Consider the following 23,589-nt stretch of genomic DNA (forward strand, 5'->3'; position numbering starts at 1 on the left):
TGAGAAGAGGAAGAGAGCAGGCAGCCAGGCTGTCGTACCCAATGCCATTGGCCAGCTCATTTCTTCGCTCCGTTCCTGGGCCAGTACCTATTGTACCGCAAAGGGTGCGGGCAGTCTCCCAAGTGACTCCTCAAGAACCCGGTTCTCCACCATTCCCAAGAGAATACTCAATTTGGCCCAGCCCGCGCTCGCGCGGGATAAAAAGGAAGGTGACCAAATCCCAGGAATGGGACGCGGGGCGCATGCGCAACCAAGGCGGTGGCATTCAAGAGCTCGCCCGCGACGGTAGCCGCTAGGTGGCGCATGCGCCCTGGAGGGTGCGGGCCGGTCTCCGGGAAGAAGGCGGCGGCGGCGGCGGCGGCGGGGAAAGGCGGGGGCGCCGTGGGGGCCGGGCCCGTGTTTACACAGCGGCGGGCGGACGCGGACGCGGAGCCCGGCGCGGTGGCGGCAGGATGGTCATGGCGCATTTCGTCGAGAATTTTTGGGTAAGAGAGGGAGGTTGGAAATTGTGTGCGTTTTGGGGTGTGAGGCTTTCTGCGCCTGACGTCGGCCTGTGTGCGCTCCGGGCGGCGGCTGCGGCGGCGGCGGTGGTGGCGGCGGTGGCGGCTAAGGCTTCGCGGGAAGGGCTAGCGTCCTCGTACCGCCGCCGGCTGGGTCCCGCCTGATGAAGCCAGGCGGGCGACGGGCCGCCGGACGCCGGGTCTCACAGGCTCCCAGCGCTTGCGGGGGCGAGGACTGTCAGCGCGGCCCCTCAGCCCACGGTGGGGGCGCCAAGGGGCCGCTCGCCGCCCGCTCTGGGACAAAGCGCCGGATGGGGCGGGAGACGGGACCCAGCCCCGCCGGAGGCTCTGGGCGCCGGGCGCGCCCCGCCGCTCGGACGCGGACGCCGGGCCCGTGGCGCGGCCGCCTCCCGCTGCGCGCTGCCGGCGAGCGCCAGCCCGAGCCGGGCGGTGGGGGGTGCTCGCTTCCTTCCCGCACCGCAGCCCCCATCTTAGCCCTTTTGCCCCCCACCATTTCCATGCGAAATCCTTTGCGGGCTTGGCCTGGATCAGCACTTCCTCTCGGCCTCGCAGCTCCGCTCTTCAGTCTGCGCCCAGGACTTTGCCTCTGGGCCTGTTCACAAAGCGTATAAAAGTTGAATTTAATGTAACTGAATTCCTTGGGCTTAAGTGCACGAAAGACTTCCCCTTGTGCCCTGTGCTCTTTCCCCTTCCTCATTCTTTCCACACCCCTCCTCTTAACTCAGTATTATTAGGTGGTTCTTTGAGAATGACTTCCCCGGCTCCGTGTGGAGTGTTTTTCTGCAGTTATTGTTTGTTGTAATGGGAAGTGCAGTTCGGCCGTGTACAGGAAAGTAACATGTTTACTCAGGTATCTTGGGTGAATTTCATTTTTTGTCCTAACATTTGCAAATACTACAGTTCCATTTTAGTTAAAATTTGTGAATATCTAAAGGAATAATCTTTCAGTGACTAGGAGGTGTGTCTTAAATTCTTATTTTTAAGTGTTTCACATAGACTTAGTAATCAAATCAGTTCAGAGTTATTTGTTTTGAATATTTCTTGTTTTCTGCAAGTGATATAAACACTAGACAGGGTTTTCTTTAAAAAAAAAGGCATTAAGTTACAATGCACATACTATATATACAGTGCACTCATTTAAGTGTATAATTCAGGGGTTTTCATATGTTCAGTTACATCACCATCAGTTTAGAACAGTTTCATCACCTTAGAAAGAATCCCTGTATCCATTAGCAGTCATTACCTCTTTCCCCCCTAATTTAGCCCTAGGCAACTTATTAATCTATAAATTTCTACCTCTGTAGACTTGTCTCTTTTGGACATGTCATATAAATGGGATCATATGTGTTCTGTGTGACTGGCTTCTTTCCTAAGCATGTTTCCAAAGTTCATCCATGGTATAGCATGTATCAGCACTTAATTCCATTTTATGGCCAAACGTTCCATTGTGTGTATATACCACATTTTATCTGTTCATCAGTGATGGACGTTTGGTTGTTTCCACTTTTTTTTTTTTGCTATTTTGAATAATACTATTTTTTGGTACAAGTTTTTGGGTGGAAATATGTCTTTATTTCTTTTGGGAATAGAATTGCTGGGTCATATTGTTACTCTTTAACATTTTGAGGAATTGCCAACCTGTTCTCCAAAGTGGGTGCACGTTTTACAGTCCCAGTGTCTGATGTTCCAGTTTTTCTACATGCTGGGGAATGCTGTCTATTTTTATTATAGTGGATAGGTGTGAAGTAGTATCTCATTGTGGTTTTGATTTCCAATTCTCTGGTGGCTAATAATGTTGAACATCTATTCATGTGCTTATTTATATATTTTATTTGGAGGAGTATCCGTCGACTCACTGCCCATTTTTAGATTCGGTTATTTGTGTTTTTATCATTGAGTTGTGAGAGTTCTTTTTATATTGTGGTTAGTCTTTTATCAGATAGATGATTTTGTTAATATTTTCTATTTTGTGGGCTGTCTTCTTCATTTTCTTGAAGGTGCCTGTTTTAAACATGTATTTATTTGTTTTTAAAAATTATTTTTAATTGAAGTATAGTTGACATATTAGTTTCAGGTGTACAGTATTTGATAATTACATGTATTATGAAATTCTCACCAGTGTAAGTGCTCTTACTGTCTTACAGTGTTGCAGTATTATTGATAGATTTCCTAAGGTGTACTTTTCATGGTCGTGACTTACTTTTTAACTGTAAGTTTGTACCTCTTAATCATCTATTTCACCTATCTCCCACCCCCCTCTTTTCTGGCTACCACCAGTTTTTTCTCTGGATTTACCAGTGTTTTCTGTTTCTTTTTCTTCAGTTGTTTTTAGATTTCACATATAAGTGAAATCATACGGTATTTGTGTTTGTCTGACTTGTTTCACTTAGCATAATGTACCTTAGATCCATCCATATCACAAATGGCAAGATTTCATTCTTTGTTAATGGCTGAGTAATAGTCCATTGTGTATACATACCACATTTTCTTTATTCATCTATGGATGGACACTTGGGTTCCTTCCATATCTTGGCTATTATAAATCATGCTGTAGTAAACATAGGTGTTCATATATCTTTTTGAATTCATGTTTTCATTTTCTCAGGTATGCACCCAGAGGTGGAATTACTGGATTGTATGGTATTTGTTTTTTTCATTTTTTTTTTTTTTAAATTTTTTTTTTTCAACGTTTATTTATTTTTGGGACAGAGAGAGACAGAGCATGAACGGGCGAGGGGCAGAGAGAGAGGGAGACACAGAATCGGAAACAGGCTCCAGGCTCTGAGCCATCAGCCCAGAGCCCGACGCGGGGCTCGAACTCACGGACCGCGAGATCGTGACCTGGCTGAAGTCGGACGCTTAACCGACTGCGCCACCCAGGCGCCCCTGTTTTTTTCATTTTTTGACGAATAGTGTTTCCACAGTGGCTGCACACAAATACACATTCCCACCAACAGTATGCGACTGTTCCTTTTTCTCCATGTCCTTGCCAACACTTTTTGTGTCTTGTGTTTTTGATAATCGCCATTCCATCTGGTGTGAGGTAGCTTGATACTACCCTTTGAAGCATTGAAGTTTTAAATTTTGATGAAGTCCAGCTTAATTTATTTGTAATCATTTATGCTTTTATTGTTTTATTTAAGAAGTTTTTCCTAACCCACAGTCACAAAGAGTATATACACGAATGTTTTCTTCTATGAGTTTTATAGTTTTAGCTCTTACATTTAGGCCTGTGATCCATTTGAGGTCAGTTTTTGTGTGTGGTGTCAGAAGGAGGTTCAGCTTCATTCTAGTCCCAGTGCCATTTGTTGAAAGGCTCTTCTCTTTTAGTTAAATAGTCGTGGCTCCCTTGTCAAAAATCAGTTGACCACAGGAGTATGGGTTTATTTCTTGACTTTCCCTTGTATTCCATTGTCCATCCTTATACTAGTTCTACACTGTTTTGATTATTATAGCTTTGCAGCAAGTTTAGAATCAAGAAGTGAGAGTCTTCCAGCTTTGGTCTTTAGCAAGATTTTTCTGCCTATTCTGGGTCCTTTGCGTTTTTTCATGAATTTTAGGTTTAGCCTATCAATTTAATTAATTAGTTATTTAATTTTAGTTGATATGTATAACCTGTCAATTTTAGACTTTAGGTTTTACAGTGGCAATTTATAAAACTATTGTGAGGATCATTTAAAATTGGACATTCTTGAATGTTTTGCATGGTTTTTGATAGGTGAATGTGTTCTTGAAGCTTGCTGACTTAATTCCAAATTGTTCGTTAAGATTTTAAAAAAAATTATAGTTTACTGCAAATTGTACATTAACATTTTAAAGTTATTTTTTGTTTCTGTTAATTGAGCTTTGAACATAGCCTTGTCTGATGTTTTTGGCTATTAAGAATAATGCTTTCGGGGCGCCTGGGTGGCGCAGTCGGTTAAGCGTCCGACTTCAGCCAGGTCACGATCTCGCGGTCCGTGAGTTCGAGCCCCACGTCAGGCTCTGGGCTGATGGCTCAGAGCCTGGAGCCTGTTTCCGATTCTGTGTCTCTCTCTCTCTCTCTGTCCCTCCCCTGTTCATGCTCTGTCTCTCTCTGTCCCAAAAATAAATAAAAACGTTGAAAAAAAAATTAAAAAAAAAAAAAAAAGAATAATGCTTTCTGTGAACATTCTTTGTATTGGTTTTTGGGTGCCCCTGTTTGTTCCTCGTAAGGAAGGGACAGGAATAAATTTGGATATGAAATTTAGACAGAATTCCTAGTTTAATTTATGGTTTTGTCTTTGCCTTCACTTCCACTGTTGAATACAAATAGTAAAAAAAGATTGCATTTTATTTTACTTTCAAGCCTGGAATTGGGGCTGAAAGCTCTAAACTGGAACTTTAAAAAGCTCCAAAGGAGGACTAAATGAACTGGGCAAGACTAGGAACAGGAACTAAATCACTTCTGAGAATTTGATAGTTGTCTGAGACAACTCAAAAATGTACATATTTTAGGACCATTTATAATTTCTTAAAATAGAGAAATTGTAATATTAATTTCACTTTTCTCCCCTAGTATTTAAAGTGGCACTGTCAGAATAAATGAAACTTGTCAAAGTGAGGTAATGGGAAACTCTGAATTTTTAAGTTTCTAATCAAACAACCTATTAATTATTGTCTTCCCTACAAAGAAAAAGACAAACCTTTTTGTTGTGGCATTTGTTAGAGGAAAGTTTGAATCATTCAAACTATTTTCAAGCCCTTTCGAAAGCAGCACATCCTGCCTTTTTCTTTAAAGTGTAGTTTTTCTTAACTAAAACTGTATCCTATGTTACGGATTACTTAATTTTTTACTTTGAAGAGAAAATGTATTTAAAAGTTCCTACAGAACAGGTGTTTTGTTGCTGATTAGTCATTTTTTGCCACGAAGTATAGTGCCTTTGATAATCAAGTTGAAAATGTTTTTCTTTTCCATTAAAATTGGATAACAAAATTAATTTTGATAGCACAAATCCACACCATTGCCTTAATATATAAAAACAGTTGTTAACCCTTCCAAAGATAATGTCAGTTTAAAGAGTTATTGCAAATATTATAGTGAGGAAGTGTTTATGTACACTGCTTTTTCAGAGTAAGAGTAAAATTTATAATACTTTTGAGATAGTCTATGTCACCATTGATGGCTCCATAGTAATTAAAATGGCTTTATATTTTTATATAAACCCAGATTATTTAATTCAGGATTTAAATTTTTAATTTTTTTTTAAAATTCCAGTATAATTAGCATACGGTGTTTTTTAGTTTCAGGTGTACAGTGTAGTGATTCAACAGTTCTCTACAGGGGTTCCTGGGTGGCTCTTTCCATTAAACATCCGACTTCAGCTCAGGTCATGATCTCACAGGTTGTGAGTTTGAGCCCTGCGTTGGGCTCTGGGTTGACAGCTTAGAGCCTAGAACCTGCTTTAGATTCTCTGTCTCCGTCTCTCTGTCCATACCCCTCTCATGCTCTGTCTTTGTCTCTCTCTCTCAAAAATAAATAAACATTAAAAAATAATTTTAAAAAAACAGTCCTATACATTACTCAGTACTCATCATGGTAACCGTACTCTTTAATCCCCTTCCCCTGTTTCACCCATCCTTCCACCTGCCTCTCCTGTGGTAACCATCAGTTCGTTCTCTATAATTACGGGTCTGTTTTTGGCTTGTCTCTTTTTTTGTTTTGTTTCTTGAATTCCACGTATGAGTGAAATCATATGGTACTTGTCTTTCTCTGAGTTATTTCATTTAGCGTTATACTCCCTAGCTCTATCCATGTTGTTGCAAGTGGCAAGATTTCATTCTTTTTTATGGCTGAGTAATATTCCTGTGTGTGTGTGTGTGTGTGTGTGTGTGTGTATGCTACTCTTCTTTGTCCACTCATCTATATAGATGGACCTTTGGGTTCTTTCCATATTTTGGCTATTGTAAATATTGCTGTGGGGCTCAAGTGGTTAAGTGTCCAACTCTTGATTTAGGCTCAGGTCATAGTTTCATGGTTCATGAGCTTGAGCCTCACCTCAGGCTCTGTGTTGACAGCGTGGAGCCTGCTTGGGATTGTCTCTGTCCCTCTCTCTCTGCCTCTGTCCTGCTCCTGCATGCGTGCACATGTGCTCTCTCTCTCAAAGTAGGTAAACTTAAAAAAATAATGCTGTAATAAGCATAGGGGTGCATGCGTCTTTTTGAGTTAGGTTTTTTATATTCTTTGAGTAAATACCCAGTAGTGGAATTACTGGATTATATGGTAATCCTAATTTTAACTTTTTGAGGAATCTCTATAGTGTTTTCCATAGTGGCTCCACCAGGTTGCATTCCCATCAATAGTGCCTGAGTGTTCCTCATTCTCCACATCTTTGTCAACACTTCTTGTTTCTTATGTTTTTGATTTTAGCATTCTGACTGGTATAAGATATCTCATTGTGGTTCTGATTTGCATTTCTCTAATGATGAGTGATGTTGAGCATTTTTTTTACGTGTCTGTGGCCATCTGTATGTCTACTGGAGAAATGTCTGTTCATGTCTTCTCATTTTTTAATTGGATTGTTTGTTTGTTTTTTGGTAGTGAGTTGTATAAGTTTTTTGTATATTTTGGGTACTAACCCCCTGAAATTTTTTTTTAAGAATGGATTTCATTAGTGATAATTATTTAAGGGAAAAAATTAAACAAAACCTGATTTAAATCTTTATAAACCTCACTTTGCGTAACATTCCTAATTTCTGTAAAATATGAAGCATTCTCCCAAAGACGTTAAGTATCCTGTAGCATATATCACATTGTAATGAACTAACGTTTTTAGTTAGGTGACCCTTTGCAAAGATTATTTCCAGTCAGCACATCAAGAATGAAATAATTATCTTGGGTGTTTTTATTTTGAAGTATTTCTTGTCCTTATTTCTTTCATTATTTAACCAGTACAGAAGTCTCATTCCGTTTATCTCTTGATTTCCCTGGTATAGTCATGCTTTACTTTTAAATAAAATTGGAGTGCTTAATTATACATCCAAAATTTGATCTGTCATTACATGGATAAACTAGAAGGATTAAAATGTTTTTTAAAAACCTGGAATTGCTATTAATAGGACTTTGGAATGCAAAACGTTATATTTTTGCTTGATTATTTAATCTAAATTTAGTATCCTAGATGAGAGACTGCCAACTATACATGTGCCCACACACGTATTTTGGTGGGTTATATCCATATGCAAATTTAAGCATACATGTTTTTGAAAATTAGTTGAGGTGATTGTAGAAACCCAGAATAAAGACTTTGTTTTTATTACTTGAAATTTCCAAATACTGTAATTTGTGATATCTCCTTGGGATATGATTCCATTTGGTGATACACTGAAATTTAGGAAGTGTATTTGTATGCATATTTATGTATAGATTAGTTAACAGATTTGCAAAATTACATGGTTCAGTAAATTTTCAAAAGGTACCAAAAGGAATACAGTATAAAATTTCTTTTTTCCCAGCCAGCAAGATCTCCACAAAGGCAGTCACTGTTAACCAATTTCTTCTGTTGCTTTCCAGAGATGATCTCTGTATATACACAAGCAAATTACATACACTAAGTTAAAATGTGTTATTGTATAATTGTTAGCCAGTTAGCCATGCCCAAATTGTTTTCAGCTGCAACAAGCTATGAAAATGCAAAATACAGATTCATCTAACTTGGTTTAAGTAGACCTGACAGGTAGACATTATAAAATCATAGTATTTTAGATGACATTAAATTTTATTGTGAGGCACTTAGAATTTTAGGGGGTGCAGTGGTGGTCTGTATTTTTGCCTTAATTGTTGGAGAAATTTGAAAGTGAGAAATTTACTGACTTAGTCTGTATAAGTTCCGTTCAGGGGAAAGATTTTAGAACATTGACATGGAAAGGATAAAATTTTGCTGTCTGGATTCTTTTCTAACACTGCACACTAAATCCTAAATGCTCTAATCCTTTCAGAACTACTTGTTTAGGCGAAAGCATGGGAGAACAGGTATTTTTTTTATCGTCATGCATATTTGGTTAGCATAAACCCCGTGGAAGTAGTTTTTGAGTTCTTTTTCTTGAGATTATCCATCCTGGTTTCACAATTCTAAAACATTTAACAGAAGCACCCTAAAAAATCCGTATAGGAATATGGTGCCATGGAGACTTAAAGGGAATAAAAGTTTGGTTTTCACTTTATCTAGTGTGGAAAAATGAAAGAATACTAGAGTTGGAAGAATGTTAGTAGCAGTTTGGTCACCAGATAAGCATAAATTGGTCAGATTCGGGGGGGGGGGGTGTGTGTACAAAAACAGTACAACAGCAACTGAGGCCTAAAATGATACCTATTGGTAAAGTCGCTAAAGAATATTGCTGGGATAGCCAGATTGAGAGGATTAAATTGCGAAATGATTAGTGAACTGTGTGTTGAAGTTGAGGCATACAAGTCCATCACTTCTGTCAGGCACATGCTCCTTGATGGAACTGCAGAAGTAAAAGTTATGAAAGATATGACAAGCATATTTGCTTGACTTCAGGGAAAAGATAGGAAGGTACAGTATATGTAAAGCAAATTGGTGATGCTGGATCTTAAAACTACTAAGTGTTAATTTTTATTTGGTTGAAACAAGAACCAGTGAAGATAGTTTTCCTTTTTAATTATATGACCATTATTATGGGATAGGTAGGACACAGAATACAGAAGAAAATTAAAATTATGTATCGCTGTTCCCTGTATCCTCTAAGATTTTCTTTCCAAATACAACATTCATTGGATGCCTGGGTGGCTCAGTCGGTTGAGTTTCAGACTTCGTTCGGCTCAGGTCATGATCTCCCAGCTCATGAGTTTGAGCCTCACATCGGGCTCACTGCTGTTAGCGCAGAGCCCACTTCAGATCTTCTGTTCCCCACCCCCCACCCGCCACCCCCCACCGCCCACCCCTTCCTTGCTTGCACTGTCTCAAAAATAAATCTAAAAAAAAAAATACATATATATATATATATATATATATATATATATATACACACACATACATACATTCACAATAGGTTCTGCTGTATTGTTCTGTAGCTTGGTGTTTTCAAATGAAAACAAGTATCAAGTATTTTTCTCATACGATTAAATATTCTTTGAAAATACTTTGCGGTGACTTTCATAGGTTTTCATGGAATGCATAGGTAATTTTTAAAACTACTCCCACTTTGAATATTTAGGTTATTTTCAGTTTTTTTTTCATTTATGAATTATGAGGACTGAAAATTTAACAACATGAACAAGAGATGTCATTTTAAGAATGCCTTCGAATGCACAGATTGAAGAGTTTTTGAGAAACCTGAAATTGTTTTATTTTTTCATGTTGAGGGTAATTAAAATTACATTCTTTAAAGAATATTACAGAGAATTTGAAAATTCTAAAAAAATTATCTCACAACTGTTTGCTTTTGTTATTTTTGTTGAATCCCTATAATATCTATTAGATGGCTTTAAGGATTTAACTAACTGGAAAAGGTGAATTATAACTGAAAAGTTTAGGGAGTATCTGAGGAGTTAGAAAATAATTTTTTTAATATAATAAGATTTATTTCCTTCAGCCAACCAACAGATGTGTTTGAGTGACTTTTGTACCTGCCTGCTCTGACTGCTGAGCAATGCTCATTTTACATCTTTAATCACTGTTTTCTTCTTTAAAAACATCTTGCCAGTAGTTCTGTAGAATAGTTCTGATGATCATGTGTGAAAATTTCAATGTATAAATAGAAGGTTGACTAAAAGAGTTTGTAACTTGTGGTTAAATGTGCTATTTACTTATAGAAAAACTGCTTACATAAGAGCTAGTGCAAAAGGAAAATGTAGAGTGGTAGGAAGTGATGATATTTATTTATTACTTTTGAAGCGGTTTGAGGTTGAGAGGAAGGTTAGGCCTGTTATTTGCTATTCACGTGATAGCACCTCCTGACCCTTTCATCCCCTTCCAATTTTTTTTTTTTTTAATAAAAAGGAACTAGGTAAAATCAGCTGTTTAATCAATAGCCTGATTATACACTATCTTCTGCCTGTTTTTTTTTTTTTCAAAAAAAATTTTTTAACATTTATTTATTTTTGAGAGATAGAGAGAGGCAGAGCATGAGCAGGGGAGAGGGAGAGAGAGAGAGATACAGAATCCGAAGCAGGCTCCAGGCTCTGATCTGTTTGTTAGCACAGAGCCGATGCGAGGCTCGAACTCAAGAACTGCGAGACCATGACCTGAGCTGAAGTCGGATGCTCAACTGACTGAGCCACTCAGGCACCCCATCTTCTGCCTGTTTTCCAGATCTTGGAGTCATCAAAAGTGAGATATAATCCAGTTTTTTTGTTTTTAGTTTTTAATTTACTGTTGCTCTTAAAAGGTCTTTGAAGGAGAAGTTTCAAACCATTAGCTAAAATCTATAGGACTTATATAGCTTTGTACTTTTCCACTATTGCTGTTCATGGATCTTAAAAACCCGGGTACATTAACAGTTCTATTTTTTCTTCAAGTGGAAAGATGTTAGATTGTATTTCATATCTCCTTAAAAAAATTTTAAAGTATAAAGTGATGTTATAAAATCAGCCAGAAAAAGATGTCTTTGAGTTTCCAAAGTAGGTTTGATGACGTATTCAAACTTTTTAACTTGAAATTTCAAGTATGTCTCACTTGTAGATTCTAAATTAGACTAGAAAAAAACCTAAGTATTTCCAGTGACTTGGTGACCTTAAGTGCAAAACTATGCATAATGTGATCTCATTTTCATGTTAAAAAGTAACATGGGGCCCCTGGGTGGCTCAGTCAGTTAAGCGTCTGATTCTTGATTTCTGCTCAGGTTGTGATTTCATGGTTCATGAGATCAAGCCCCGTGTCAGGGTCTGCTAGGGATTCTGTCTCTCTTTCTCTCTCTTTGCCCCCCCCCCCATACTCTTTCTCTCTTTCTCTCAAAATAAATAAACTTTAAAAAAAAGTAACATGTTACTATATGTATGGGAAAAGGAATCTGGACTGATAAACTGTTAACTGTAGTTAGAGTGGTAAGAAGAGACAATAGCTTCTGAGAAATTTGTGGTTTTTGTTTTCTTTTTTGTTTTTTTAAGTTAACTTATTTTGAGAGAGAAAGAAAAAAAGAAAGAGAGCATGAGTTGGGGAGGGGCAGAGAGAGAGAGGAAGAGAGAGAATCCAAACAGGCTCCACACTGTAAGTGCAGATCCCAGTATGGGGCTCAAACCCACTAACTGTGAGATCATGACCTGAGCCAAAATCAAGAGTCGGTCACTCAACCCACTGAGCCACCCAGGCACCCCAGAAGTTTGTGTTTTCTTTCTCTTTTCTTTCTTTCTTTTTTTTTTTTAATGTTTATTTATTTATTTTTGAGAGAGAGAGAGAGGAAGACAGAGCATGAGCAGGGGAGGGGCAGACAAAGAGGGAGACACAATCTCAGGCAGGCTCCAGGCCCCAGCCGTCAGTACAGAGCCTGACGTGGGGCTCAAACCCAGAACTGTGAGATCATGCCGTGAGCCGAAGTCAAGAGTCTGAAGCTAAACCGATTGAGCCACCGAGGTTCCCCAGAAGTTTGTGGTTTCTTAAAGGACTTGTATGACTCTGGACTAAACATCTTCAAAGGGTAATTAAAACTTTTTTCCTTCGTCTTCATGTTAAGAATTAATTCAAAGGTTTTAAACACTTGTTTATACCAGATTATAACAAGATTTTGTTTGCCCCAGGGCACAGTCATTAGACTTTTATGAATGTGCCACCTCTTTGTAAAGTGCATTGAGACCAGCAGATTAAAAAAGATCCTATCTTAGTGTAAATATGCAAAAGAATTGTCTTCCTTGTACCAGTAATAGTGTTAATAGTTGCTTTTTTCACTTAATACTGAAAATTTCTCTGCAAGAATTTGATTGAAATGGATAAAAATATTTGCCTAAGCTTTTTGATGGCTTTATTGTGATATATTTTATTTACTGTATAGTTCACTTATTTAAAGTGTACAGTTCAGTGCTTTTTGACATGTAGTCCTCATCACAGTCAGTTTTAAAACATTTTCATTACATCACAAAGAAAACCTGTACCTCTTTTCACCTCCTACTTCACAACCTCCCCTTCCCAACAACTCACTAAATCTTTCTATCACAGCAGATTTGCTTATTCTAGACATTTCATATAAATGGAGTCATACAATTTATGGTCTCGTGTCTGATTTCTTTAAGATGATTATATATTCATAAAGTCACATGCATCAGTGTTTGTTTCTTTTATTGCTGAATTATATTCCGTTGTATGGATATACCTTATTTTGTCTTTTTATTCACTGGTTGCTGGACATTTAAGTTGTTCCTTACATTAGGTTATTTTGGGCTGTCATGGTAATTGTGTCTTTTTTCCGTTGATAGTGTATCTGTCCGTTTTAAGAATTTTAAAAATCTGCAATTTTTTTTTTACTGTAGTCTTTTTAAAAATACTGTATTTTATTGTAGAATATACTGTCATCTACTTAACCAGTTTTATATCTTTTAAGTTTTATTCATTTTGCCAGAGAGAGAGAGAGTGAGCATGCACGAGTGAGGAGAGGCAGAGAGAGAGGGAGAGAGACAATCCCAAGCAGGCTCTATGCTGTCAGCACAGAGCCTGATGCGGGGCTTGATTTTGTGAACCGTGAGATCATGACCTGAGCCAAAGTCGAGAGTCGGACTCTTAGCTGACTGGGCCACCCAGGTGCCCCTACGTAACCAGTAATATTAATGGGTGTCTTTGAGTTTTTTCCATTTTTCACTATTATAAATAGTACTTCAGTAAATATTCTTCCACATGTATCTTTGTGTGTGTGTGTTTCTGTAGTATAGATTTCTAAAAGTGGGATTGCTGAATCAAAGGGCATGAATATTTATGGTTTTAGTAAAATATTGAAGATAAGAAGACATCTTTAGACATAATTCTATTTGATAATAAAAGTCTGTTGTCAAATTATTTGTACATTCATGTATTTGTAGTCAAGGAAAAGCCAGTTCTGTTTGCTTAACAGATTTTGTTAAGAAAAAAAAAATTTGTATTGAAAATGAGAAGAACATATCCACTTCAAGGTCTAAGGTAATAAAATGGATATGCAGTTCAGAAATACTTCTTATTTTACTTTTCTTTGAATTAGAGCCATCTACTAAAAACGTTGGTGACTAATATAAAATTTCAGAACCTGTGTGGAGGTACTTCTGGTTAAAAAAAATTGGGGTGATCTTAAATGGTAGCAGAATTACAATGAGTTAGAATTATCTTTTTTAAGAGTGGTCTCTCCCCGTTTCACCAGAATTTTCAGTTTTGTGCAGGTGAAGACACTGAAGCCAAATGGGCCTAGACCTCAGCTCCAGGGGTCTTGTCTTCTGCTGTATTTTTGACATATAAATGTCTATGTATTTAGTATTTATTTAGTCATCTGTTATCAAAGCTGTAAAGTAAGTTTTTGGCAAGGGACAATACAATTTGGGTTCTTTGTCAGACACGTTGAAATTTTTTTTTTTTTTTTAGAAAAAAGGTCTATTTGTATTTAAGTGTGTGTGTGGAGTGAGAGAGATCACCCTACACACTAGCGCCATTTGAAGTAGTAAAATTTTTGTTTAGTTTGTGCTAAAGTTCATGAGTAATAAATATTTGTGTTAATAGGTTTGTGAAATTGTTAATGAATAGTGCCTGGAGTTAGACTCATGTTTTCTGACCTCAATAAATGAAAAATCCGAAAATAAGAAGAAATGACAAATGGATTTGTAATCATGTGTTTATGCATATTCATTATATGTGAATATATGTTTATATTTAGTTGTTAGTGCATTTTGAGGCAGGGTTCTTCTGTATCACATCCTTATTAGAATGAATTTTCCTTGTCTTTCCAAGTGAAGACCTGAGGGATGGAGTAGTTAGTACTGTTTCTTAAGGTATATTATTGATACTTTATTAATATTGTATTGCATATTAAATAGATTAATATTCATAATTTCCTCTATTAGGATTTTTAACTAGTAGGCTATTTGGATATCTGAAGTTCCCAAAAAAGAGCTTACTCTTTAAAGGACTTTTTGATTAAAACCCAAATTTCCAAATGTAATTTAACCTTTACTTGATTCCTAAATGTTTATAATACTATAACAGTGAGGGGTGCCTGGGTGGCGTAGTCAGTTATACATCCTTGGTGAAGTGACTTCTAGTTAAGTGACTCTTGGTTTTGGCTCAGGTCGTGGTCTCACAGTTCATGGGTTTGAGCCCTGTGTCAGGCTGTGTGCTGGGATTCTGTCTCCCTTTCTCTCTGCCACTCTCTTACCTTTCTCTCCCTCAAAAATAAATAAATAAACATAAAAAAATACTGTTACAGTGAGGTAAAACGCTCAGGACCTTGTTGCCCCAGTTACTAGATGGTGTCCAGTTTCTTATCTCTTTTAAAAAAAAGTTTTGTTTTTTTTTTTACCTTGTAATCCTGGTAGACTATTTCTTTTTTTGTTTGTTTGTTTGTTTATTTATTTATTTTTAATATATGAAGTTTATTGTCAAATTGGTTTCCATACAACACCCAGTGCTCATCCCAAAAGATGCCCTCTTCAATACCCATCAGCTACCCTCCCCTCCCTCCCACCTCCCATCAACCCTCAGTTTGTTCTCAGTTTTTAAGAGTCTCTTATGCTTTGGCTCTCTCCCAACTGGTAGAGTATTTCTAATAGTCTGTGTGTCTGTTTGAATAGCCTTTTACTCCTAATTCGCTTCCAATTTGAATATGATAATGAATATGCCTAATGCATATTGGGAACCCAGGTAACCTGACTTGTTAGATTTATATGCAAATGATAAGTAGTAGATGTCTATTGAGAACTTTGGGGCATGAGAGCTTCAGACTTTTGATTTTATGGTTTTAGAATTTAAGTTTCATTTTGTTTTTAGAGTTCATGACTATATTTTGGAAGTTGGTGGATAGGTAATTATGTGTAATTTATGCATTCAAGTAATCAAATGAATCCCTTTGAGGATTCAGGTCCTTCATTATTTTGTCTGTAATTGTACTTACTAATCTGAATGATGATGTTATTTTTGCTTACCATAAACTAGGGATAATGGTTATGTGAGAGAATATTCTTCTTATGGTTAGAATAAATTTGCATGAAAAACCCATGGAAAGTAAAAAGCCAAAGTTAGATAATAACTTTTTTCTTTATGTTAAACATAAAAAATTATAGAAACCAAATGGGTATCTTTGGATTCATTAAAGATATTGGTTTTATGTTATATTCTTACTTGTAAAAAGAAATTGATGTTCAAAATGTTGAGTATATTGTTTTTTATTTTTTTATAATTAATTTTTTTAATGTTTATTTTTGAGAGAGAGAGACAGAGTACAAGTGGGAGAAGGGCAGAAAGAGAGGGAGACAGTATCTGAAGCGGGTTCCAGGCTTCAAGCTGTCAGCACAGAGCCCGACCTGGGGCTCGAACTCACAGACCATATCATGACTTGAGCCAAAGTTGGACGCCTAACCAACTGAGCCACCCAGGCGTCCCGAGTGTATTGTTTATGTTATCTCATTATAAATAGGACATTTTATTGTATATGTGGCAAAATAATTACTTTCTGTATTAGTTTACAACTTTGGTAGGGATCATTTCAGTATAACAGGAATTCCAGTTTCCTGTTTTCAGTGAGCTGTAAAAAAATTAGGTTTCATATTGTGTAATTCTTGCTTACTGTATTGCTTTCTATTTCCAACAAATATAATCAGTTCTTTATTATTTTATTTTCACTGGAGCAAAATAAAAACTAATTGTAAAGAGAGTTGTTGAGCTAAGTTTATTGAGTCTTTTGTTTCATCTATAAAATTGGTATTTCTAATGTTTTCTTTGCTGTGACTTGCTAATTTAGCATTTATTGGATTAAATGGCGGTAAAGGTTTTCTAGGATTGTGTAGTGGTCTGGTTCTGCTAATTTCCCATTAGTAGAGGACTAGCCAATGAGTGTTACTACTCTTTTATTAAAATTTTAAAATTTCTCACCTATCAAGTTGTTTAAGTTTACTGAAAGATTTACGTTAGTGATTATATTTTGTGGTATTGAATGGTTATGTGATTAGTAATAGGCTATTTTGACCCAGAAGTCAAGTTTAGTTATTTATTTTTTAATTTTTAATTTTTAAAATTTATTCATTTTAGGGAGAGAGAGAGATTGTGAGCAGGGGACAGGGGCAGAGGGATAGAGAGAGGGAGAGAGAATCTCTGCACTCAGCACGGAGCCTAACCCGGGGCTCCATCCCACCTGAGCTGACATCGAGTCAGGCACTCAACCAACTGGGCCACCAAGGTGTCCCAGGATTTAGTTGTTTTAAAACAGGGACTCTTTGTTACATAATCAGGAATCCCTTAGTGCGTATTAAGGGAATTGAAATGGGATTTGGTGATGTATTTAAAAAGATACATGGTTATCTTTTCTAAATTAGGCTGCATGTTATTTCTTAAAATTTCAGACTTAATTGCATTTAATATACTTTTTTGAGTGATTATACAATGTGTGCATGTGTGTTTAATGTGTGTATATGTATAATAAATTGTAAACTTCATCAAAGTGTAGAGTTTTCCTTTCATATAATTTGAAGACATACAAGGAGCGGCAATGGTTCATTTAGGGAGAAATAGCTCACCTGAGCATTAGCATTGCATATTAGTTAATGGAGGGTTATTCGTAAGTCGTTTTGGTCATTTTGATCTTTTTTGTTTGTTAAACTAAAAATCTTTTTCGATTTCAGGGGGAAAAAAATAGTGGCTTTGATGTCCTTTACCATAATATGAAACATGGACAGATATCAACGAAAGAACTAGCAGATTTTGTGAGAGAAAGGTATGTATTTTTTTAGTAAGTCATTTAACAATTCATCATCAAATTAAATTTTAGAATAGAGATGGGAAAATTTTAGATTTGCATTAAAATAATCAAGTACACGTTTATAGTTATATTTTAAAGTAGTAGTTACCTGGCATCTACATGCTGAGGGCTAAATAGTGGCTCCAAATAATATTGCTACACTCCTGGTTTGCAAATCACTGCTTAAATATATATACCTGTTTTTCGTTGAAAGAGCTAGCAAGGTGGTACAATAGAAAAATTGAGAAATTTTGTGGGATAAAATATTATCATTTCTTTAAACAAACGTCATTAAACATACTAAAATAAATTGAAAAATTTTCTGAATTTGTAGTTTAATTATGTATTATTATAACTTTTAAAACATTTGTTTATTTATTTAGATTTTAAGTAGGCTCCATGCCTGACATGGGGCTTGAACTCATAACACTGAGAGATCAACAGTCCCATGCTCTACTTACTGAGCCAGCCAGGTGCTCCTGTAATTTTATTTTAAAAAAATATAAGTATATATTTTTCCATTCTGTAAATTTGTAAAATGTGATTTTCTTTAAGACTCTTAGAATATAATACTTTAAAAACTGTTACAATCAATGTATTTTGGTTTGATTAAAGCTATTTTGTGGCTAGGCCCAGTTTGTGATTTTTATACGAGCACGTGTTTTTGTTTTTTATTTTTTTATTTGAGAGAGAGAGTGCAAGCAGGGAGAGGGTCAGAGGGAGAGAGAGAATCTTAAGCAGGCTCCGTGCTTAGTATAGAGTCTGACATGGGTCTCAATCCCACGGGCCTGGGATCGTGACCTGCGCCGAAATCAATAGTCCGACACTCAAGTGACAGAGTGACTCCAGCGCCCCTATATGAGCACATTTCAAATCTTTATCTTAGTAATATGGGGCTATTTTGCCATTATTTATTCATTTGTTTGTTTGTTTTTAAAGCTTTTATTTTTTAAGTAATCTCTACACCCAACATGGAGCTTGACCACACAACCCTGAGATCAAGAGTCACATGCTCCACCCACTGAGCCAGCCAGGTGCCCCAATATTTTGCCTTTTGATATAATACTCCATTCATTGGGGTTTCTGGCTGGCTCAGTGTATGGAGCATGTGACTCTCAGTCTCGGGGTTGTGCATTCAACCCCCACATTGGGTATAGAGGTTACTTAAAAAAATAAACAATACTCCATTCATTTCTTCTTTCAGTAATATATATTCCATGTTTGCTGTGTGCCAGGCACTTGTCTGGATTCTGAGAATATATTGGTAAAGACATAGTTTTTGCTGTCATAGAGTTTACCAACTGATAGGAATTGGGGAACAAACTATTTTATGTAAGACCAGTCCTCTTCTGGCTTTCACTTCTCTTTTGGAGGTAAGAGAGAATCTAGAAGCTCTAAGTGCTATGGATAAAACTGTCCTTCACTAGCTTCTGCAACATCACTGGCAGGAGTAAAGAAGAGGCCTCAGAATGCTGCATCTCCTGGCATGTCCTCTGGCCTTCCTTTTCCCCCAACATTTGCATCACTACTATAACTACTTTGAGACATTCAGGGCAGTTGTCATCAGGCCTTTTAGCCTATTTATGTCAGTTACCATAAGATGTCCAGAATCTACCATTTCTTGTCCAGAATCTAATCCCTTTATGATTCTTTGGGCAGTGAGACAACCAACCCTTCTTTCCACTAGTTCCCTACTTTAATGTTTTCTTCATAGCACTTAAAACCATGAGGTGTGTGATATTTTACTTATTTATTTGTCTCTCCCCTCTGGAATATAAATCCCACAAGGCACAAGGGCAGGGGTTTTGTTTTGTTTTTTGTTTTTGCTTATTACTCCATCTCTTGAGCTTGGGAGAGTGCTTGGCTCTTAGTAGGCCCTAAGTAAGGATTTTTTGACAGAATAAATCTCTGACTTTACTGCCCTGATCCAAGCTGTCATTGTTGCCTGAACTGCAACAGTAGCTCCTCTTTTTTTTTTTTTTTCTCCTCTTCTTTAAGTTTGTTTATTTATTTTGAGAGGGAGCATGAGCAGGGGAAGAGCAGAGACAGAGAATCCCAAGCAGGCTTATGCTGTCAGTACAGAGCCCAACGCAGGGCTCAATCTCACAAACTGTTGAGATCATGACCTGAGCCGAAATCAAGACTTGGGCGCTTAACTGACTGAGCCACCCAGGCGCCCCAACAGTAGCTCCTCTTTGATCTGTCTACATTCGTTCTTATTCCCCTGCACCTTATTCTTTGTACTGTAATTGGAGTGCTTTTTCTAAACTGCAATGAGGTTTGTTACCTTTCTGGTTTGAGTGATTTAGAAATCTTCCCATTACTCTTAAGGTAAGTCTGCCAACATCTTGGTCTGATCCCAAGCTACCTTTCAAGCTTTAGTTCATGCCAGAATCCTTATTCTTTCCTTTCCAGAGACATTGGCCATTTATTGAAAGACGTCTTCCAGTCCAGGCTTTATACATGCTTATTCCTGTTTTTGCCTAATTAACACCTGTTCTTTAGAGCTGAGCAATGTGGTCACTTCTCCAGAGATGCTTTTCCTCATTTCCCTGACTAGGTCAGAAATACCTATTATAGTATTTCTCAACATCATATATCTCTTTGCAGTATCTATAACATTTTATAATGATTCATTTTTTAATTTGTCTCTGTGTTTCCCTATAAAGGGAAAAGTATGTAGTATTCTTCTTTACCCTGGTGCCTAGTACAGAGCCTGGTATAATTAGATACTCATATTTCTTGAAGGAGTGAACGAGAAAGGAAGGAAGAAAAGATAGACACATAAACATATACTGTGCAGTATGGATTTTGCATACATTAGTTACCTCCTTTCACTATCAAAAGTTTCACTTCCATTTTAGAGATAAGAAAATCGGGGCCCAGAAAGTTTGATTTCCTAAGTCAATCATTCAGTTTCTCTCCTCCCCTCAGCCCCTCCTCCCTACTGGTTTGCTCCCTTCTTCCCTCTTGTATTCCTCTTTGCTCCTTTCTTCCTTTCCTGTCTTCCTCCCTTACTACCCTCGTCCTTCCTCTCTTCTTTCCAACAGCTTTATTGGAGTATAATTAACATACAGTATGCTGCATATTTGAAGTGTATAGTTTGATAAATTTTGACATATACACATACTCATGAAACCCATCACCACAACCAAGGTAGTGAACATATTCATCATCTCCTTTGTAATTCCTTGCCCCTGTCTCTCCCCCTCATTGCTAAACACCCACTCATTTGCTTCTGACATTTAGGTTAGTTTGCCATTTCTAGAATTTTATATGAATGTAATCATACAGGGTATAGTCTGTTATCCAGTACTTTCACTCAGTATAATTATGTTGAGATTGATCCATGTAGTTGCATTCATACCTTGCTACTGTTGAGTAGTACTCCATTTATAGATATCACAATTTATCCATTCATCTGTCAAAGGAAGTTGTACCTATCTTTTGAACTTTGTATTAATTATATCAGTTTAATCATGTAGTAGTTATTTTGTCTTCTGTTCACTCAGCATGTTTATGAGATTAATTTGTACTGAGTTTAGTTTAATTCATTTGCAATGCCATGTAGTATTAAATATGCCAAAATGTATCTACTACCATTGACAGAAATTTGGGATGTTTCCAGTTCTTTTTGCTATTACAAGTGATACTGCTTTGAATATTCTGGCACATGTGTCTTGGTATACATATACATATTTTTATATTAAGTATATACTCTGGAATAGAATTGCCAGGTGATAGAGTAATGTGTATGTTTAACTGTAATAGGTAATGCCAAAGAATTTTCCCAGGTGGTTGTACTAGTTTACAACAGCAGCAGCCTTGTTTCAGAGTTCTAGTCGTTCCATGTCCTCATCACCACTTGGTATTGCCAGTCTTTTAATTTGAATCATTGGATAAGTAGTGGTACAGGTATCCCCCACTTTTCAGAAGCTTGTGTTATGCCAGTTGGCTTTTATGAAAGACGTACGTTAGTACCTGTTTTTGCTAACCCAAGAAAAATTCGAAGAGGATTTTTGTTGTTACAAAAAATGGCAAAATGCGAACATAGCGTTCGGTGTTTGTTTTGCAGTGAGTCCTTCCTTCCATAAGGAAGCAGTGTGCACAGTGAGGGTGGCACTGCCAAGCTCCTTTCCCGGGACCTTTACTCAGCATCTCAGCATCAAGCTGCCATAGTGTTGAACTGTGTCTTTGAGCATCTGTACTTTATTTCAATTTATTTTGTGCATCTGTTAGCAAGATGTGTCCTACAGTATCAGAAGAGCCTAAGAGAGGTTATTTTTGGGGTCTGGGAAAGCTCAAAATAATTTCCATATAAATTGATGGTAATTGTTTCTTGCTTTATGCCATTTGGCTTATGAAACGTTTCCTCAGAAGGCTTTACTTTTGGATAGTGGGGGATACCTGTATCTTACTGTGGTTTTAAAATGCATTTCCCTGATGAATAATAAGCTTGGCATCCTTTCATATGTTCATTGGTCATTTGCATTTTCTTTTATGAAGTCCCTGTTCATGACTTGTATATCTTTTTAGTTTTTTCCCCCTTTTAAAAAATAAATTGAAGGAATTTTTATATATTTTGGGGGGATGCAGTTTGTTGGTAAGGTGTTACAAATTTATATATAAATGCCCTTGATTTTTATGTATTGATTTTGTGTCTAGTAACCTGGTAATTCTTGCTTATTCTGATAATTTATCTGTAGATTGTTTTGGATTTTCTATGTGTACAGTCATCTTGTACAAATGACAGTTTTACATCTCCCTTTCCAATCCTTATACCTTTTTTTATTTTTCTTGACTTCTCATACTGGCTAATACTTTAGGTATAATGCTGAATAGAAATGGAAATGGCAGGTGTCCTTGTCTTATTATTCCCAGTCTCACATTTCACTCTTAAATATGATATATTTATTCTGTTTTTTTCTCTACTGTTAATCAGATTATAGGAATTTCCTTGTTTATATTGTTTTGTAAGGTTTTTCTTTCTTTCTTTCTTTTTTAATTCTGCATGGATGTTGAATTTGGTCAGATACTTTTCCTGTATCCATTGATGCGGTATGTTTTTCTTCTTTCTTTCTTTCCCTCTCTTGTTAAAATCTGAATTACACTGAATTTTTTTTTAAGATTTTGTTTTATTTTTATATTTTTATTTATTTGTTTTCTAGAGAGACAGAGATAGGGCGAGTAGGGGAGGTGCAGAGAGAGGGGGAGACAGAGAATCCTAAGCAGGCTCTGTGCTGCCAGTGTAGAGCTTTGCACAGGTCTTGAATTCACAAAATTGTGAGATTGTGACCTGAGCCAAAACCAAGAGTCAGACGTTCAACCAATTGAACTACCCAGACACCCCTATTTTATTTTTTTAAAGTAATCTCTACACCCAGCATGGGACTCAAACTCACAACCCCAACATTAAGAGTTGCATGCTCTCCTGACCGAGCCACCCAGGCGCCCCACATTGAATTTTGAATGTTAGACTAACTTTTCATTCCTCATATAAACTCAACTAGGTGGAGATGTATTATCATTTTTGTATATTGGTGGTTCAGTTTGCTATTTTATTTAGGATTTTATTATCTATATTTGTGATTGAATTTGGCCTGAATAATTCCCTTTATCTAACTATCTTTCTTAGGTTTTGGTATTAAGATTTGTTGGCCTTATAAAATGAGTTGGGGAGTATACATCTTTTTTTTTTTTTCTGAAAAAAATATGTGGCAGATTATGGTTTCTTCTTTATGTGTTTCATTAACTTTGCTGGTAGACCCACTGGGACTTGAAATCACCTTTATAGGAAGGTTTCAATTACATATGTAATTTCTTGAATAGTTACAGGACTCTTTGGATATTCTAGTTCTTCTGTGAGTTTGATAAGTTATATTTTTAAGGAATTTTTTTCATTTATGCTTTCAAATTTATAGGCAAAAACTTATTCTTTTTTTTTTTATGTTTATTTACTTTTGAGAGAAAGAGAGAGAGACAGAGGTATGAGCAGGGGAGGGGCAGAGAGAGAGGGAGACACAGAATCCAAAGCAGGCTCTAGGCTCTGAGCTGTCAGCACAGAGCCTGACGTGGGGCTGGAACTCATAAACTGCAAGATGATGACCTGAGTTGATGTTGGATGTTTAACTGTGGCTGAGCCACCCAGGTGCCCCAAAACCTTATTCTTAATATCCTTTTATGAACTGTTTTATTT

The 23,589-nt window shown here is 37.0% G+C and overlaps 1 protein-coding gene across 3 annotated transcripts in view; it reads left to right on the plus strand.

Annotated features, from left to right (window-relative positions):
- The first annotated feature begins 367 nt into the window (after positions 1–367).
- The window catches only part of FCHO2 (FCH and mu domain containing endocytic adaptor 2), a 121,162-nt gene continuing 97,940 nt past the window's right edge, over positions 368–23,589 (plus strand). For 2 of the 3 annotated variants that reach the window (XM_047087860.1, XM_047087877.1), the window contains exons 1-2: positions 369–485; positions 17,278–17,369. In XM_047087860.1, the coding sequence (XP_046943816.1) occupies positions 453–485; positions 17,278–17,369 (125 nt within the window). In that variant the 5' untranslated portion in view covers positions 369–452. Of the gene's footprint in view, positions 486–17,277; positions 17,370–23,589 lie in introns of all 3 variants that reach the window. The other variant, XM_047087868.1, reaches the window with a different exon arrangement.

Source organism: Lynx rufus, unplaced genomic scaffold (assembly GCF_022079265.1).
Source record: "Lynx rufus isolate CCGP_SWC_20201006 ecotype Redwood Valley unplaced genomic scaffold, mLynRuf1.p SCAF_1, whole genome shotgun sequence".
Taxonomy (NCBI): domain Eukaryota; kingdom Metazoa; phylum Chordata; class Mammalia; order Carnivora; family Felidae; genus Lynx; species Lynx rufus.